The 17,962-nt window shown below is 38.5% G+C and overlaps 2 protein-coding genes across 2 annotated transcripts in view; both read left to right on the top strand.

Annotated features, from left to right (window-relative positions):
• Positions 1-17,962, top strand: part of LOC122123323 (zinc finger protein 568-like) — a 63,917-nt gene that overhangs the window by 16,323 nt on the left and 29,632 nt on the right. The window lies entirely within an intron of this gene.
• On the top strand, positions 8,410-9,457 carry LOC122123237 (zinc finger protein 2 homolog; the record flags this gene model as incomplete). The annotated part of the gene is given in 2 exon segments (XM_042697621.1): positions 8,410-9,317; positions 9,319-9,457. Coding segments are annotated over 2 exon segments (954 nt in total), but the record flags the coding sequence as incomplete, so codon positions are not given.

Below are 17,962 nucleotides of genomic sequence, written 5' to 3'. Positions count from 1 at the left end.
AAGCATTCTTGTGACCAGGGTGGTGCCGGGCATTGTGGGAATTGTAGTCTCCAAGAAGGACATTTTCTTTGAAAGTCCTGGGTTGTTTTTGTTGTTTTGGAGGGTGGAGGTGGGGCAGAAGATCGTTTTGCGCATGTGTCTCCCCGCCCACCACGGGCATTTTAAGTCGGCTTCTTCTGGGTTCTTTCCCTTTTCCTTGCTGCTGGAAGTGCCCTGAAGTAAAGTTTGGACTGCCATAGATAGCAGCCAAGAGGCCGGCACCCAGCTATGGGCAGTGCAGCTTGGGAGCTGTAACTTGAAGGAATCTCAGGCTTTGGAACTGATGTCAGGTAGGTACTGTGCGATTGCTGCGGGAGTCTCCCCTCCACCGGTTTCTTTTTCTTTTTCTGTTTCTGTTTGGTGGTTGGTGTGGCTGAAACTCTGGGCCTGCAAGCACCATTCCTGAGCTTGTCAGCTCAAAGCGAGAGCATTATGCTTCAGTTAAAACTCCTACTGCCCCCTCCACACTTTTCTCCAGTCTGGAGTTGGTAATTTGCTTGAGGTTCAGGAGTTTGTGCTGTCATTAGGCTCTGGGCCCTGAGGTGTAAGAACCGGGTTCCCAAATATCTGAGAGCAAGCTGGGTGATTCTGCAGATGAGGAGAGCCCAAGAGCTGTGCATTTGTCCTCCAAGACCAAGGGATTCTTCTATTAACCCATATGACTTTATTTGCTTTGCCTAGGTGTAAGAGGAGTACAGGGAGAATTCTAGTGAAATTGTGAGGTGTGTGACTGCCTTGAGTCTTCTTACATTGAAGTTGAATTTATTGCTTCTGTGTTGTTTCTCCTAGAGATATTTTAGTCTGTTTGGATTGAGTTTTTAATCTCCTGGCTTGATTTCACATGTGTTTGTATTCGACTCTGTTTCTAGAGACAGTTGTACATGGGATATTGGATATTGGTCCTGTATTTTTAGGAATGAAGCTTAGCAATGTTTGAAGCAGAGCACCCTATGAATAGGAATCTCCATCATCAATGGACAGACCCTGTCAATTCTGAGAAGCCTAAAGAGAAAAACAGAAAAGCACAGGAAGGGGAAGATGTTGCTAGCTTCCTTTGCTTTATGCCAAAATTGTTGCTACTTCCCTGAGCACCAGATTCACGTGGTACTCTTTCCTACACCACTCTCAATCACTTTATGTTGTTGCAAGATTTAAACTAATTTCTAGGAGGCGTGATGAGCTGGATTGAGGAATAAGCCAGAGCATAGTTATCAAAGGATATCTGAGGCTGTGGTTTGGGATGTTGGAATAATTGTTATGACTGAAAGTATCTAGTCATGTAGTAATCCCTAATCCTCTTCTTGCTAATTTATTCAGCCTGTTAACAATGATTTTTAGTATGTCATCATGCAAACTTACATTAAGTGTGCCATCTATGGATTTGCTAATGCTAGCTCTAATCAGTTGGTTGTGCCTGGTAGTATGGCAAGTGTTGGTCTGGGACATGTGGCCCAAAAAGAAAATTCACAGAAGAAAACTTGAAGTAATATGTCTTACTTAAGATTGTATGCTTTGTAGGTGTCACTTATCTTCAGGTGTGTCACACCTATATCGATTATTTTATGTTGTATCTTTAGGATGGCCAAGGTTCTTCGCATGACTGTTTAGAGAAATGAACGTTAGGGACTTCTCAAACCTGGGTTTACCTCATCTTTACTCATGTCCCTTTGGCCAAAGCATTTTAAATGGCAAATTGCTAATCATTGCATATGTGTGCAATGGTTAGAGTGAAATGTGCCATTTGACACCCACTATTGAAATAGTATAACATAAGAAATATATTCTATATACATTTTTTATGTAACTTTGGGTGAAAATTAGTGAGTTACATCATACATGCTTTCCATGGTGTTTAAATATGTAAATGAATGAGATAGAACACAAAATCCAATGGATTCCTAGGATGCTTTTGCATTAAAAAAGCAGTTAATGGGCTGGAAAGGTGGCTCAGTGGTAGAGTGCTTGCCTTGCATGCATGAGGGCCTGGGCTCCATTCCTCAGCACCACATAAGCAGAAAAGGCTGGAAGTGGTGCTGTGGCTCAAGTGGTAGAGCTCTTGCCTTGAGCTGAAGAGCTGAGGGACAGCACCCAGGCCCAGAGTTCAGGCACCAGGACTGGCAAAAAAAAAAAAAAAAGGAAAAAAAAGCAGGTCATACATCCTGAAGTATATTCAGTAATAACGAATGACTTTTAGTGGAAATATATGTTTTTGCTTTCAATTATTCAATAATTTTTTCCCATTTAGTGTCTACATAAATATATAAATTAGTAGGTTTAATAATATCTATCTATCAGGAAATGGGCTGGATTTGTGTTTATTGGACACTTTAATGCTCTGCCTAAGACATTAAAAATTCTTTGCTTATAGGAAGGCTTTACGTTTTCACAATAAAAAATAAATAAAAATTAAAAAAAGAAGGCTTTACAGTTTTCCAGTCCATGTATCATGTTTGCAAGAGGAAATTCTGGGCCCAAAATCTCACAGATTCATTTCTGAATGCATCATTTCCCTTAAATCCCAGCCATGCTTCCAGAATCTTCTGCTCATTGTCAGCAGCAAGACAGAATGAATGGATCTCTGGTGAGTTGATTTTTTAATTTTTCATTTGTTTTCCATTCCACTGTATCAACCTAAAGATATCCAAGAATTAAAAACAATACCAACCACACAGATTCAGCCTCAGGAATATATTCATAAATCAGATAAAGAAGGCTTGTAAATTAGCAGATAAAGATTGCTTGTAGGTTTAGCAGATTGAATGGTTATATTCTAAGTTGAATTCAGATTGGCTTCAGAATGTCTAGGTTTCATCTTGTCATAAAATGTAGTCATACCTGTTATGTGATGTAATGACACCAAGCAGGTTACTTCTCATGGAAGGTGAAGGATAGATTGCCACCAGATCACTTCCTCATGAGTAACATTCAACTATCTCAATGAAATTTTCCTGGAATTGCTGAAATAGTATGGTCATGCACACCTTCATGTGTTCTTAAGGCTTGATTAACCTATATGTACTTAAATTACTCTCCATATATAGTTCTTGCACTGCTTCATGGTGTTGGTCTTACTTGAAACTTAGCCTGTATTTGTTGCTAAGCTTTATGGTCTTTCTACACATTCCTGTTTGTTTTCTAAAGTATTCTCACAAGATTTCTTTCCTCTATTTTCTCTCTCCATTTTTGATTTTCTACTCACTAGTGTTGGTTATTTTTCTTACTCTCTCTTTGTATCTATCTTTTATCATGTTTTTCTTTTTTCAATCCCTCTTTCCTCCATATGTGTCTCAGTTGTTTCTTTTCTTCAAATGATCTATCTGGAACAAGATTTTCTTAGTGATCAGCTTTATGTTGCTGACATGGCTCTTAGGATTGACATTTTTCTTACCCATAATATAGGAACATTGTTGCCTAGACAGTTCTAAAGGATTCCAGAAACAAAGAAAATTAGAGAAACACAAAAACATAAACAGATAGACTTAGGGGAAACCAGGGTTCCGAAGGCTCTCTGGCAATTTGTCCCTGGGTGCCAGCAAGCTAGCATAGTTCCTTGAGTTCACACAGGGAAGATTACCATTGATTATATGCAAAAATGAAGTATCTATAGTAACAGTACAATCAGAGCCAAAACAGGTTGTGATGAAAGCATATGTCCTTATTCTCATGAGACAGAAGACTGTCGCCCAGAGAAAATGCAGACATGGAGTTCACTTTACATAGCCTTCAAGGTCAACAGCACCTCCGTTTCAGATGCTATCTTTCCAACAGTATGGAGAAGGCCTGTACTCCAGTCTCTTAACACTCTCCAGAATTCTCTTTTAAGCCTTTTGCGGCCACCTCTCAGTTCTCTCAGTGCTGTCAGGCTGGAATTCCAACCTCTCAAACCTTTTCCCCTTCAGCTCAACTTCAGAGTTCCCTACAGAAAAGTACTTCCTTCTACCAATTGATACACTACAAGAAAATCTGTTTTCTCCTGATTTTGTGTTGGTCTAACTTCATTTGATGTGCTATTCAGTTTTGTTTTTCCTTCCCACTACTTTTGAATATTTTAATTCACTGCCAGTATAAGATTGGAACTAGTGTTGAAAAAAAAATAATACAGTGACGACATTTTCTCTATTAGAAATATCACTGTCACAACATCTCACAGATGTTTGCTCACTAATTGATTTTGATCTCTGAGGTATTTCACTATTAACTAACACAAGTGAAAATATAAGCTTAGAGATCTACTGGAGAAAGGACTCAGGAATATGTAACGCATTTGAGCATTTGGTCATATTTATCATTTTTGTCATCTTGAGGGTTCCTTGAGCCTCTCTATATTTGCCTTCACCTTCCATGAAGGGCTATTAAAATAAAAACCTTGTAAGGAACATTTTTTTCCCCTCCACCTTTATTTTGTATTGTAGAATGTAGGCAAAGTTTACAAAATTTCATGGTAGCAGTTGTTTTTTACATGGGAAGGAAATATCAGGGTATCTATGACCATATTTCAATATTTAGCATTTAAACCAAACATGGTAAACCACGGATATTTTTATGTGGGAACTCAATTAAATCTTATAAGGGCCTAATCAATCATTGGTTACTTTCTGGAGTACAGTTACTGTTTTTTTTTTTTTAATATTCATGTGGACACTGCTTTTCATAGATCTAGCAATGTTCTATGTTCTGTATTCCATGTGATATCCTGAATGTGTGCTGCTTGCTTTTGAGAGAAGGTCTAAATAGGATTTATGGTGAAGCAGTATGTGTCAAACAGGAAAAATATTGGTTTAATTCATTTTTACCCTGGTGTGTACTGAAATTTTATCAAAAATGATAATATAATTTTTCAGACACCTCCTTAGACTTAATGTTATCATGCCAGATTATTGTCTCCTTAGAGTTTTTATCTTCTCTCTACTGCTAGCAGCAGAAATATGTTTGTGTGCATTATGGAAACTGTAATTTTTTATTGGTCTTGGGGCTTGAATTCTGGGTCTGGTTGTTTTCCCTCAGCTCTTCAGGTTAAGGTGAGTGCTACCACTTGAGTGACAGTGCTACTTTCATTTTCTGGTGGTTTATTGGAGATAAGTGTCTCATGGACTTTCCTGCCTGGGCTGGCCTTGAACCTTGATCCTCAGACCTCAGCCTCCTGAATAGCTAGGATTACAGGCATAAGCCACCAGCGACCTGCAAATCTGTGTATTTTAATGACCAGGTTTATGTATTGTCAAATGTTTCTAATTTGCTATTTAATTTTCCCAGTGAATAGTTAACAAAGCTAGCTGCAAACATTTTATGTAAGACAAAAGCATACCTGCAACATAATGAAATTCCAGGTTGGAATTCTCAAAACCCAGTCTAATTTCTTGATGGAAATGTGCCATTACAGAAGCTGATGTCATTTGATGATGTGGCTGTGAACTTCACCTGGAAGGAGTGGCAGGATCTGGATTCTGGTCAGAGGAACATTCATAGAGATGTAATGCTGGAGACCTATAGCAACCTCATGTCCTTGGGTGAGCAAAGGTTATTTTTACTTGGAAGATCAAGTGCTTTTATTTTAGTAGACATTAGACTATGTTATTTAGGGAGATGATTCCAGTCCATTCCCAGGTAAAAAACTGCTAGTATATAAGCCAGTCAAATTTGAGTCTGAGAGCTTGGTGTTGTTTGTCTTTCACACTAGTGCTTGAGCCACCATTCTATTTTCACTTTTGTTTTGGGGCATATTCTGAGTTTCCATGCCCAGGTTGGTTTCAAGCCTGCCTCTTCTGATCTCACCTCCTAACTGTAGGATTACAGGTGTAAGCATTTGGACCATTACAATTTCTAAAAAAAAAAAAAAAAAGATTCCAGGCCATGGGAATTGTTATTTTTTTCTAAGGGAAACTTAAACTTCATTATATGTAACACAAGAGTTAATTTTATTCTCGTTATTTAGGAAAGCAAATCAATAGTTGGACAAAAGTTCTAAGCTATGATCCACTAATAGGAGACTTACTTCCCAGACTTGGGTAATTGTTATAGGTGGATCTACAGTCTAGAATAGAACATACATTACTACTGACAGTATGCTCTGGAAATCAATAAGTAAAAGTGTGTATTTTTAAGCCAAACCTGCTACAGGGTTTAGTGCTTCAAGCTACCAATCCTAGATACTCTGGAGGCTGACATCTGAAGATTTCAGTTTGAAACCAGCAGTGTAGAAAAATGACCATGACTTTATCTCCAATTAACCATTCAAAAACTAGAAATGTAGAGGAGACTCAAACTAGTAGAATGCTATCTTTTAGCAAAAGAGCTGAGTTCAAGCCACACAGTTGGCAAAATAAACCCAAAGCTGTATGCTACTCCACCATGGAGCTGTTAAGAATTGAGAAACTGGGCTGGGAACGTGGCTCAGTGGTAGAGTGCTTGCCTTGCATGCTCAAGACCCTGGGATCGATTCCTCAGTACCACATAAGCAAAAAGAAAAAAGCCAGAAGTGGCGCTGTGGCTCAAGTGGTAGAGCTCTAGCCTTGAACTGAAGAGCTGAGGGACAGCAAGCGCCCAGGCCCAGAGTTCAGGCCCCACGACTGGACCAAAAAAAAAAAAAAGAATTGAGAAACCATGGGCTGGAAAGGTGGCTCAGTGGCAGAGGAATTGCCTTCCATACATGAGGCCCTGTGTTGGATTCCCCAGCACCACATAAGCAGAAAAAAAAATAGCCAGATTTGGTTATGTGGCTCATGTGATACAGTGCTAGCCTTGAGCTGAAGATCTGCCAGACAGTGCCCAGAACCAGAGTTTAGGCCCCAGAACTGGACCCCCAACCCCCAAAAAACAATTGAGGAACCAGAATTAGGAGCAACCTTGTGAACAGGATGTCTGCGACCTTTCGTTAATGATGACCTAGCAAGAGCAATAATTCTCCACTATTTCTTAATCATAGGACACGGTGTTCCTAAACCTAAATTGATTGTGATGCTGGAACAAGGTGCAGATCCATGGATAAGAGAAGCCTCAGACAAGAATTTCACAGGTGAGTTAAAGCATCTTGAATGGTGATGATGGGTCCAGAGCCCAGTTGGTCTGTTTATCTTGAGGTGTACAGAGCAATAGTATTCCTAGTGCCCTTGAGTCATGTGTGGCAGAGAACTAGGTGATCCTTTGTCTCAAGGAATTGTCAATCCAGAATTCACATGGAGGCAAGCTGAATTTGGTGTGCCAGTGTATTTAATGTTAGGAATTCTTTGTCTGTAGAGAAGTCATTCTTTTTTTTTTTTTTTTTTGTTGGTCGTGGGACTTGAACTCTGGGCCTGGGTGCTGTCCCTCAGCTCTTCAGCTCAAGGCAAGCGCTCTACCACTTGAGCTACAGCGCCACTTCCAGTTTTCTGGTGGTTTATTGGAGATAGGAGTCTTACGGTCTCTCCTGCCGGGGCTGGCTTTGAACCACGATCCTCAGAACTCAGCCTCCTTAGCATCTAGGATTACAGGCGTGAGCCACCAGCGCCCGGCAGAAGTCATTCTTTAAGAGAAAAAGACAATAAGAAATGTACAAAAGGAGATCCCATTTTCTTTTAAACTAGTATTATGCAGGTAGGAGGAAAATAGGAGAATGGTAGTGCTGCTATTCTCTGATCAGGACAATAGCTTATGAGTTGTGCTGGGCATAGAGTGAGATTCAGAATGGAAGCATTAAGAGTATGTTGATGAATAATTTCAGTAAATATTTCCTAGAAAAAAATAGAAAAATCTGAAATACAGAAAAACATTATTTTCCATTTTAAAATGTCAATACTACATTCATAGTTAGTACGTTGCAGAGAAAAGTTTATATTCTGCACAAAACAATGCTTTGATATTTGAAAATCTTGTCACAGTTAAAATGTGAGAAAATACCATTACAGTAAGGAATGTGTGGATCTCATTTATGTTTTTGCCTATTTTTCTGTTATGCATTTTAGATGTCCAAGAAATGGAGGATGTGATTAGCACCTGTCAGGAAAGTCACAATAAGTATCTCTCTGAAGTAGCAGTCAGGAATAATAACCCAGAAGAGGAAAAAGTGAGACTTTTAAGAAGTTTTAATTTGAGCTCAAAACAGAAGTCAGAACTGATTAAGAATAATGGGAACTCCTTAGGGATGAGGACAGAAAAGGTCACTGGGTGTCAGAACATGGGTGTTTTCAGTGAACATGGTAAGATGTGTGCTGTACATAGTCCCCAGGTGTCTTTGTAGTTGAAGAATATAAACAATGTAAAAGGTCTTTCACTGAGAAGACACACCCTATTGTCCCTCAGAGAACACATACAGGAGAGAAACCATATGAAAGTAAAATGTGTGGAAAGATTTTCACCAGTAAGGCATACCTTACTGTCCACCAGAGAACACACACAGAAGAGAAACCTTTTGAATGTAACATTTGTGGAAAGTCTTTCACCTGCAAGACATATCTTACTGACCACCAGAGACCATACACAGGAGAGAAACCTTATGAATGTAACATGTGTGGAAAGTCTTTCACCAAGAAGTCAAACCTTACTGTACACCAGAGAACACACACAGGAGAGAAACCTTATGAATGTAATATGTGTGGAAAGTCTTTCACCAAGAAGTCACCTCTCACTGTCCATCAGAGAATACACACAGGAAAGAAACCTTATGAATGTAACATGTGTGGAAAGTCTTTTACCCAGAAGTCACACCTCACTGTCCACCAGAGAATACACATAGGAAAGAAACCTTATGAATGTAATGTGTGTGGAAAGTCTTTCACCCAGAAGACAACTCTCACTGTCCACCAGAGAAGACACACAGGCAAGAAACCTTATGAATGTAACATGTGTGAAAAGTCTTTCACCAAGAAGTCAAACCTTACTGACCACCAGAGAACACACACAGGAGAGAAACCTTATGAATGTAATATGTGTGGAAAGTCTTTCACACATAAGTCACCCCTTAATGTTCACCAGAGAAAACACATAGGAAACAAATCTTATGAATGTAATGTATGTGAAAAGTCTTTCACCCAGAAGCTGCACTTTACTGTCCACCAGGGAATACACACAGGAGATAAACCTTATGAATGTAACATGTGTGGAAAGTCTTTCACCAATAAGTCAAACCTTACTGTCCACCAGAGAACACACGCAGGAAAGAAACCTTATGAATGTAACGTGTGTGGAAAGTCTTTCACCCAGAAGATACACTTTACTGTCCACGAGAGAACACACACAGGAGAGAAACCTTATGAATGTAACGTGTGTGGAAAGTCTTTCACCAAGAAGTCATACCTTACTGCCCATCAGAAAACACACAGGAAAGAAACCTTATGAATGTCATATGTGTTGAAAGTATATCAGCCAAGATATATATGTTACTGTCAACCAGAGAGCACACACAGGAGAGAAATTTTATGAATGTAAGCTATGTGGAAAGTCTTTCACCCAGAACATACACCTTTCTCTCCATCAGAAAAAAACCGACCAGAGAGAAATGTTATGTATGTAGCAGGCACGGAAATTCTTTCACCTGGAAGGCACAACTTAACATCCATCACAGAACACAAGGAGAGAAATCTTATGAATGCAACCAGTGTGGAAAGACCTGGAGGTCACAGCTTAACACACATAAGTTGATTCACACAAATGAAATAACTTAGGATTGTACCAAATGGGAAAGTCTTTGACTTGTAAGACACAGCTCAGGGTTCATCATAAAACACACAAAACACAGAGACACACAGACACACACACACCCTCACACACAAAGAGGAGAGAAATCCTATGTAGCAAAAATAAATGGAAAGGTTTTCAAGAAAAAGTCCTAACTCAGTTTGCATCAGAGAACAGACACAGGCGAGAATATACAAATGTAACAATTGTGGAAAGTCCTTTACCAAGTATTCATGGATCCAAGTTCATAGGACACACACAGCGGAGTAATCTTAAAAATATGACAAATGTGAATAAGGGAAACCATGGGACCTATTTTTGCAATATCAAGTATATGTATGAGTCAAGCAGAAAAGGTCAGATAATGTGGTGTTAGGAAAATGAACCCTTAGCTATGTATTTAAATGTTGTTTTTTTCTTTCATGCATTTGTTTCTAATGCATTTATAAGATTATTTCTTTGTGGCTTTGTATGTCCCTCCCCCACAGTATAATCCCTGGTTTCACTATATTTGATGTCAGTATAATTTCTGGAGGAGAAGGGGAAAATCAAGTCATTTAAGCATACAGGTGGACCTGTTGCAACAATGAGAAGTACAAGTTGTCATGTCAAACATGAACTTTACAACTTTGGTGGGGGGGGGAGAATAGGGTGGTGGGGCGGGGGGAGGCTGGGAAGGGATGTGAAGGGTAAACAAAGGAGGAGGCTGCAATGCTTGATAAGAAATGTACTCATTATCTTGCCCATGTAATTGTAACCCCTCTGTAAGTATGTTCACAAAAAAATAAAATAAAATGAAAAATATTACAAATGTGGAAATCCTTTGATCAGACAGAAATACCTCATGTTTATCAGAGAACTGACTCACATAGGAGAAAAGAAAGTAGTGCATAGAACATATGTGAAATGACTTTCAATCAGAACTGAGTATTCAGCATATGTGAGAGCAGAGACAGGAAAGAAATTATGAGTATAGAAAACATTTTGCCCGAAGTCCCATCTGTACAGGTATCAGAGACCTGGACACATGACAGAATCTCTGTAAATATAAACATGAGAGGAAGTCTTTCAACCAGAAACCAACCTTCAGCAAGTATTAGAACATTCACCCAGGAAAGAGGCCCAATGTAGGAAAATCTTTGTCAGAAAACCTCTGTAAATTATACAAAGAAATCCTTCATGGCAGAGGTAAGCTAGGTGTGAAGGGAAACCATTCTTCACTCTTCAGCTTTCTTTGAGCCAACATTTCTCATCCTCTCATCGTGTTAAGTGGGGATGGTGTCATTCAATATTATCATTTGGCAAATACTTTTGCTTGAGCTCAAAATTTCAGGGACATACTGCTCACTGAGTTGGTAAAGTAACCTTTCTTTCTTTTAATTTAAAACCTGCAATTAAAAATGAGCAATGACACTCCCTCATGTGTGGAATCTTAGCTACTCAGGAGGCTGAAATTAGAAAGGTAGTATTTGTAGGCCATCCAATGCAAAAGCTTCACGAATATGGTTTCTTAGCCAATAAAAGGATGGCTCTGGTCATATGTGCCTATCTTGTTTGCTACTTGTGATATGTAAGTATAAAATTAGTGTGTTGAAAGGCCCAGACAAAGAAGCAAGACTCTAAGGTGAAAAATCAGTGATACAAAAAGGCATCTGGTATAGAAGGTGAAGGAAGCCTCACAAATTTTGTCCCTGAATTCAACCTGAGGACCGCTAATATGATCTGTGCAAACAATGCATTCTTCCAATTATTTAGTGGAAGAATTTGGATGTGGTTTACAGAATGATAGGTAAACTGGCCTTTACTGAGATTGCAAAAGGACCTTTGCATATGTCTATATGAATTTTTTATCCTATTCTGTGGAAACCATGAGTCCTGCTTGGATCAAGTAGTTAAGATCTCCTGATCTAACAGGGCACTGGTGGTTCACATTGGAATTCTTAATTGCTCAAGAGTATGAGTTTTAAAATCACAATTGAAAGGCCAACTAGGTAGGAAATGCTCTGAAACTGTTTTCACCTAATTTCCCACAAGTAATGCTGTGAATCATGTTGATAGACTGTCATCACTTTTGTTCCTTTATTACAAAATCTCAGGGACAGTACCCAGGCCCTGAGTAGAAAGAACTTCAAGGCCGGGGAAGATATTTTTTAAAATGGGTTCTTTGGCTTTCATGCAGGAAAGTTTCCACTCCTATAGGAATCTGAAATACTCCATAGGGTATAGTCATTGTCCGTCAATTGAAGTTGATATTGAAATGTCTTAAAGCCTGGGTAATGATAAATTGTCACACATAGTTTGGTATCTTTTGTCATGTGAATAGACATGCCTATACCTTTATATTTCTGACTAGTTCATACGTCCTTGCAGAGGTTCAAGTTACTATGTAGGACAATGTGGTCCACATCTGTAGGAATTAGACATTCCAAGAGAGATCTCAACATATAAAATGTGGCCAAATTTTTCAATATACTTGAAACAGTATCATAAGAAAAGAAGGAGTCAATAGTGATCATTTAAGATCCCAGAATACCAATATATTTGAATGAGAAAACAATGGTCTTCTAATGTGTGCACACAGATGTAGGAGAAAGAATCTTTTCAGTCTATTCTGTCCAGATGTGTAGAAGCAATTTTGTTGTTCTTCCCTTATGGATTGCACTTTATTTCACGGCCACTCCCAGGGGTGAATGACAGGATGTTTAGTTTCAGCTCATTCTAAAAACTCCTATGTCCTGAGAAGAAAAGTGGTGAACCATGATTTGGGTACATATCCACCCTAGACCTAACCACTAAGAGTGGGTTAAGTTATGTAATTTTTCAGAACGTCAATGGTCCTACCACAAGGTTCATCCTATAGCAATATCCAAAGTTAGGCTTTAGAAGAGGTCTGCCTTTGTTCAAAGATTTCAACTCTAAATTAGATTATTTTCAATAGCCATTCATTGAATGTTACTGGATAAAGTATACAAACATAGTCACTTCTATGTTACAGAACGTTGTGATATCATCAGCAGGGGAAGTTCATATGACCCAAAGTCATGACCCTGAAGAGTCTGCTCTCCAGAGATCTAAGTATTTAACCCAAAACCTCCAGTTCCCAAGCAATCTTGATCCCAATGATAGAGCAGGATTTTAGGTGAATCCTTGTTTCTTCCTGAGGTTAACCTGGAATGATGCATCTCACCGTGACTGGAAGGGACAGAACCTGGGATACTGAGCACAGTGGGTACTGAACAAGGCTCTCATAGAATTTTCACTAGAACCTCAGGTCCCACCCAAGGCCTCCTTCCATTACCTTGAGCACTTATATCTTTAGTGTTGTCCACCTCTAGGTCATTTTCCTCCCATAATTAGCAGAGTATTAAGTGTACATTTTTCCTACTCCTTTGAGAAACATCTTACCCTAACCTCTCTTTTCTGTTTCCTCAATGAATTCTGAGGTTCTTTTAAATTTTTTTTGTTCATGTTTCTGGATCAGAAACATCCTTGTATGAAGTCCCTGTTATAAAGTTGTCAGTACTTTGAGAAAATCACTACTTGGAGCATCCACAGCTAACCATCTTTTCTTCACTTGTCCATGGGGTCTGAGCAAAACCAAGCCAAATCTTTATATGTGCATTCTAACTTAAATGTTTGTTACCAAAAGTTTGATGTAGAGACTTCATCAGGTGTGTTGGAAGTTGTTTGGGCTCATAATGCAAGGTACAGGAAAGAAAAGATTGGTGAGGAGACAGCCAAGGAAAGGAGCACAGTGCCAAAGTCTTCATGCAATATGCAAGCCTGGCAAGCCCCTTGGGACAGGAGTGAGGAGCCCAGAAGAGGGCCTGTGCTACCCATCAGTACACCACCAGCACCACATGGCACCTCCAGCATGGGACATGGTGTGCCCAGGTTTCAGGAGGGCTGACTGTTGACACAGGGACCTGTTAGTCAAGTTAAGCCAGTGGCCTAATGTAATTGTCTTGTCTTATGTAGATGATACAATTGCTGTGGACAAGAAGAATTGGTAGTAAAACTGTTGTCTGATGAGCTAGTTAAAATTCTTCAGGATATTGTGTGTGTGTGTGTGTGTGTGTGTGTGTGTGTGTGTGTGTGTGTGTGTGTGTGTGTGTCCTAAAAAGAAATTGAAAAGTAGTTCAGAGAGAACTCAAATGACAAGAGTGTCAGACTTAATTCCTCAGCAAGATGGATCCTTTACAATCACAACCAATAAGTGAAAAGGAAAGGTTTCCTTCACTTATTTTTACCTACCTTCACAAAGACCATTGTGTTCAAGATAATAAGAACAGAAATGTATGTGTTGATGCTTACTGTTGTACAACAGCTAGTTTACAAGTGACAGCAGAGGCATAGAGTCTCTTCTGTGTGCGGCCCCTGCACTCACTGGAAAGGAGGACAGTAGTATTGAAAGTGAAATAAAGTCACTTGTAAGTTTGTCTTTTAAATTGCAGGGAAGCATTGACTAATTTAAATGAGCAGACTTTTTGTTTTGCTGGTCCTTAGGCTTGACCTCAGAGGCCAGGTGCTGTCCCTGAGCTGCTTTTGCTAAAGTGTAGCATTCTACCTCTTGAGCCACAGCACCACTTCCAGGTTTTTCTGTGCATGTGGACTTGAGGAATAGAACCCAGCTCCTCATTCATGCGATGCAAGCACTATACCACTTTGCTACCTTGCTTGTACTATAGTACAAAAGTCTACTTATAAGTAGACTTTTTATGTTAAAAGAAGAAAGAATAGGTTGGTATGGAGTATCCACCTTCCATGTGCAATTCCCAAGGTTCAATCCCCCAAAGTGAAAGGAAGAAAGTAGAAAATGGAATGATATGAAGTATACAGATACAAGAACAAAGAAAAATAGAAGAACAAAGGCAATGAGCAAGTTTTTAGGGTTTTGTTTGTTCATAATTGTTTCTTTTTTCTTTTAATTGTTGGCTGTGGGGTTTAAACTCAGGGAGGGCCTGGCATATTCGCTAGGCTTTTCACTAAAGGCTGACATGCTACCACTTCCAGCCAGAATGTCACTTCTAGTTTTCTGGCATTTAATTGATGATAAGTCACAATGAATTTTCTGCTGATGGGGTGCTGAGGAGTGGAACCCAGTGCCTCATGTATGCAAGGCAAGCACTCTACCACTGAGCCACACTCCCAGCCCTGCATCCTTTCTGAAAATAGTGTGGTTGGGGCTGGCAATGTGGCTTAGTGATAAAATGCTTGCCTACCATGCATGGAGCACTAAGTTTGATATCTCAATACCTAACAAACAACAAAAGCTACCAAACACCCCTAGAAGCACTGGTGTTGTAGCTCAAGTGGGAGAGTGGTAGCCTTCAGAATATTGAAATTCAGGAACAGTTCCCACACCTTGAGTTCAAGCCCCAGGAATGTCAAACAACAGCAACAAATGAGCAAATGAAAACAAAAAACCCAGTGTCAGCAAGTTTCATTGATAAACACCACACACAGACACACACACACACACACACACACACACACACTTTTTTTTTAAAACCATATTCACCTCCTTTACTGTGTGTGCTCACCCTCCGGGCTCCAAATGCTACCTACATCCATAGGAGAACTTATTGTATGTTTCTGTTGTTTTTGCATTCTTATAAAAATTATTGTGGGGGCTGGGAAGGTGGCTCAGTGGTAGAGTGCTTGCCTTGAATGCCTGAGGCCCTGGGTTCAATTCCTCAGTACCACATAAGCAAAAAGAAAATAAAAAGCTGAAAATGGCGCTGTGGCTCAAGTGGTAGAGTGCTAGCCTTGAGCTGAAGACCTGAGGGACATGGTCCAGGACCCGAGTTCAAGCCCCACGACCAGACCCCCCAAAAAAAATTATTGTAAAGGTGATATATATATATATATATACATATACATCTATACATACATATATCTGTATGTCTATATATACATATATATGTACATATACATATGTATGTACATACATATACATATGTATGTATATCATACATATTTACATCTATGTATATATACATATGTGTGTATACATATATACCGCTATGTATATATACATATATACACCTAAGTATATATACATAGTTGTGTGTGTGTGTGTATATATATATATATAGAGAGAGAGGTATATATGTATGTCAAAGTTCCATAAGCCAGGTATTGATTTCATTACTTGATTGATTACTCACTTGATTTCATTGTTTTCATAACTTGTTGAACGAAATGCATTTTGCACAATTCCATCTCCTTTGGAAAGCAGCGTTTATTTCCATATAACACAGTAAAATATACCAATATTAGATATTGATCTCATTGTCTGGGTGCTGTCCCTGACCATTTCATCTTAAGGATCTATCACTGGATCCATTTATCAATTTCTACCCCTGGATTTTTAGGTGATTAATTGTACATAAGAGTTTCATTGACTTTTCTGAAAGGGCTGGATGAAATCTCAATCCTTGGGTCTCAGGTTTGCTACCATGAGACACTTGTGTCCAGCACCTTTAAATATTATTATATACACTATGTTATTTGTGGTGTGTTTTTTCTTTTCATCATTCATGAGGTTTGATCTCTGGGCCTGGGCTCTGTCCCTCAGCTCTTCAGCTCAAGGCTCATGCTCTACTACTGGACCCACAGCACCACTTTCAGATTCTTCTGTTTATGTGGTGCTGAGCAACCTAACCCAAGGCCTCATGCATGCAAGGTAAGCACTTTCCACTGAGCCACCTTTCCAGCCCCTACAGTAGCATTTTCAAAGGAATATATTAGGCCTTCCATATTTGTTTGTTGCACAGATTCAACAAACCATAGAACCCAAAGAATTGACAAAGTATGGTACCTATAGTAAACGTGCAGCCTTTGAAAAAACTGTCATTATCCGATGAACAATGCATTGTAACAACTATTTAGTAGAATTTAAATTGTAATAGGTATCAGAGGTGATTTACAGTGTATATAATATATTCCCTAGAAATTATATTAGAGGTGATTTGCACTGTGTAGAACGATGTGTGCAGGTTACATGAAAGCAAACTAAGAAATACACATCAGATGAGACAAACATAATAAATAGCAAAGTAATCACTAACATGAAACCATGTTAATATTGTAAGATAAAAATAGTAAATATATCAGGTACTGTCTGATTTGAACAGAAGAAAACATACTCAAAAAACTCAATAAGCCAAAGAGGCATACATTAATTATTGAGAAATAAAAGTAAATCATTATAAACATACCATAAGCAACAATCAATACTGAAAAATACAAGTAGTCATAATAGGAAAGGAAAAGAACCTCAGCACAAATTGTGTTACCACAGATACAGAGCATTGATAATAACAGGCAAATTATAAATCTGTATAACAAAAGTTCTATTCTGAAAAGTAATGTCTACAAAGACATGATTAAAAGGACAAAGAATGTTAATTTCTTTAATCTATCATTATAATTGGAGAACTAATACTCCTCTTAATGACTGAATAACTAGACAAACGGTCAATAGAAATACACACATGGATGGCATTATCTTTACAAAATGCTGTTTATAAAGCACTATGCAGTTATATTTACCAAGACAGACACACTGAGAATAGATCTGAAGACAAATTGTCTTGAAATCAGTATGACAAATAAATCTATGATATAAGTACAAAGAAATCCAACAATATGTTGCTAATAATCTAACAGTAAAACAAACAGAAGGAAACTAGAATGAATATGTAAAAATATATGTATGCTCTCATTGTGATTTATTCAATATTAAAGGGAGCTACTTTCTTATTTCACTTGTGAAATAAAAACAATTGTTTTCAATTATGTATGGTGTTTTCACGTGTATATCTTCTGGTGTGTACGGCAGAGCCATAGAATGTGAGGGAAATAGGGTGATGAAAGTGAAATATACAACTCAAGAGTAGAGGTAGGAGGGAGAGATTGGTAGAGAATGAAGGCATGGAAGACACTGTATGAAAGGAAGGGTATTTTTTACCTCACTCATGTCATTATATCTCTCTATACATCACCTCCACAATAACATTAAATTACATTAATTATAAAACAATGCCTCCAGCATAAATGATTTGCTTAGTGAAGAAATATACTGCAGTTAGAACAGTTACAATTGTTAGAAACACATTACAACACTTAATTTGAAAGATAAACTATTTCAGTTTAGGTTGAATATTAATTCTACATAAACCAGTAACAATAAAGTGTTTCATTGTAGTATCCAATTAAGTGTTAATGTTAAATGTTGAGGTAAGAAAAATCAAGACAAGTACTTCTTGCT

The sequence above is a fragment of the Dipodomys spectabilis genome, unplaced genomic scaffold (assembly GCF_019054845.1).
Source record: "Dipodomys spectabilis isolate Male_0828 unplaced genomic scaffold, ASM1905484v1 ptg000227l, whole genome shotgun sequence".
NCBI classification, from domain to species: domain Eukaryota; kingdom Metazoa; phylum Chordata; class Mammalia; order Rodentia; family Heteromyidae; genus Dipodomys; species Dipodomys spectabilis.
The sequence above is the reverse complement of the archived record's forward strand: the minus strand, read 5'-3'. Positions and strand labels throughout refer to the sequence as shown.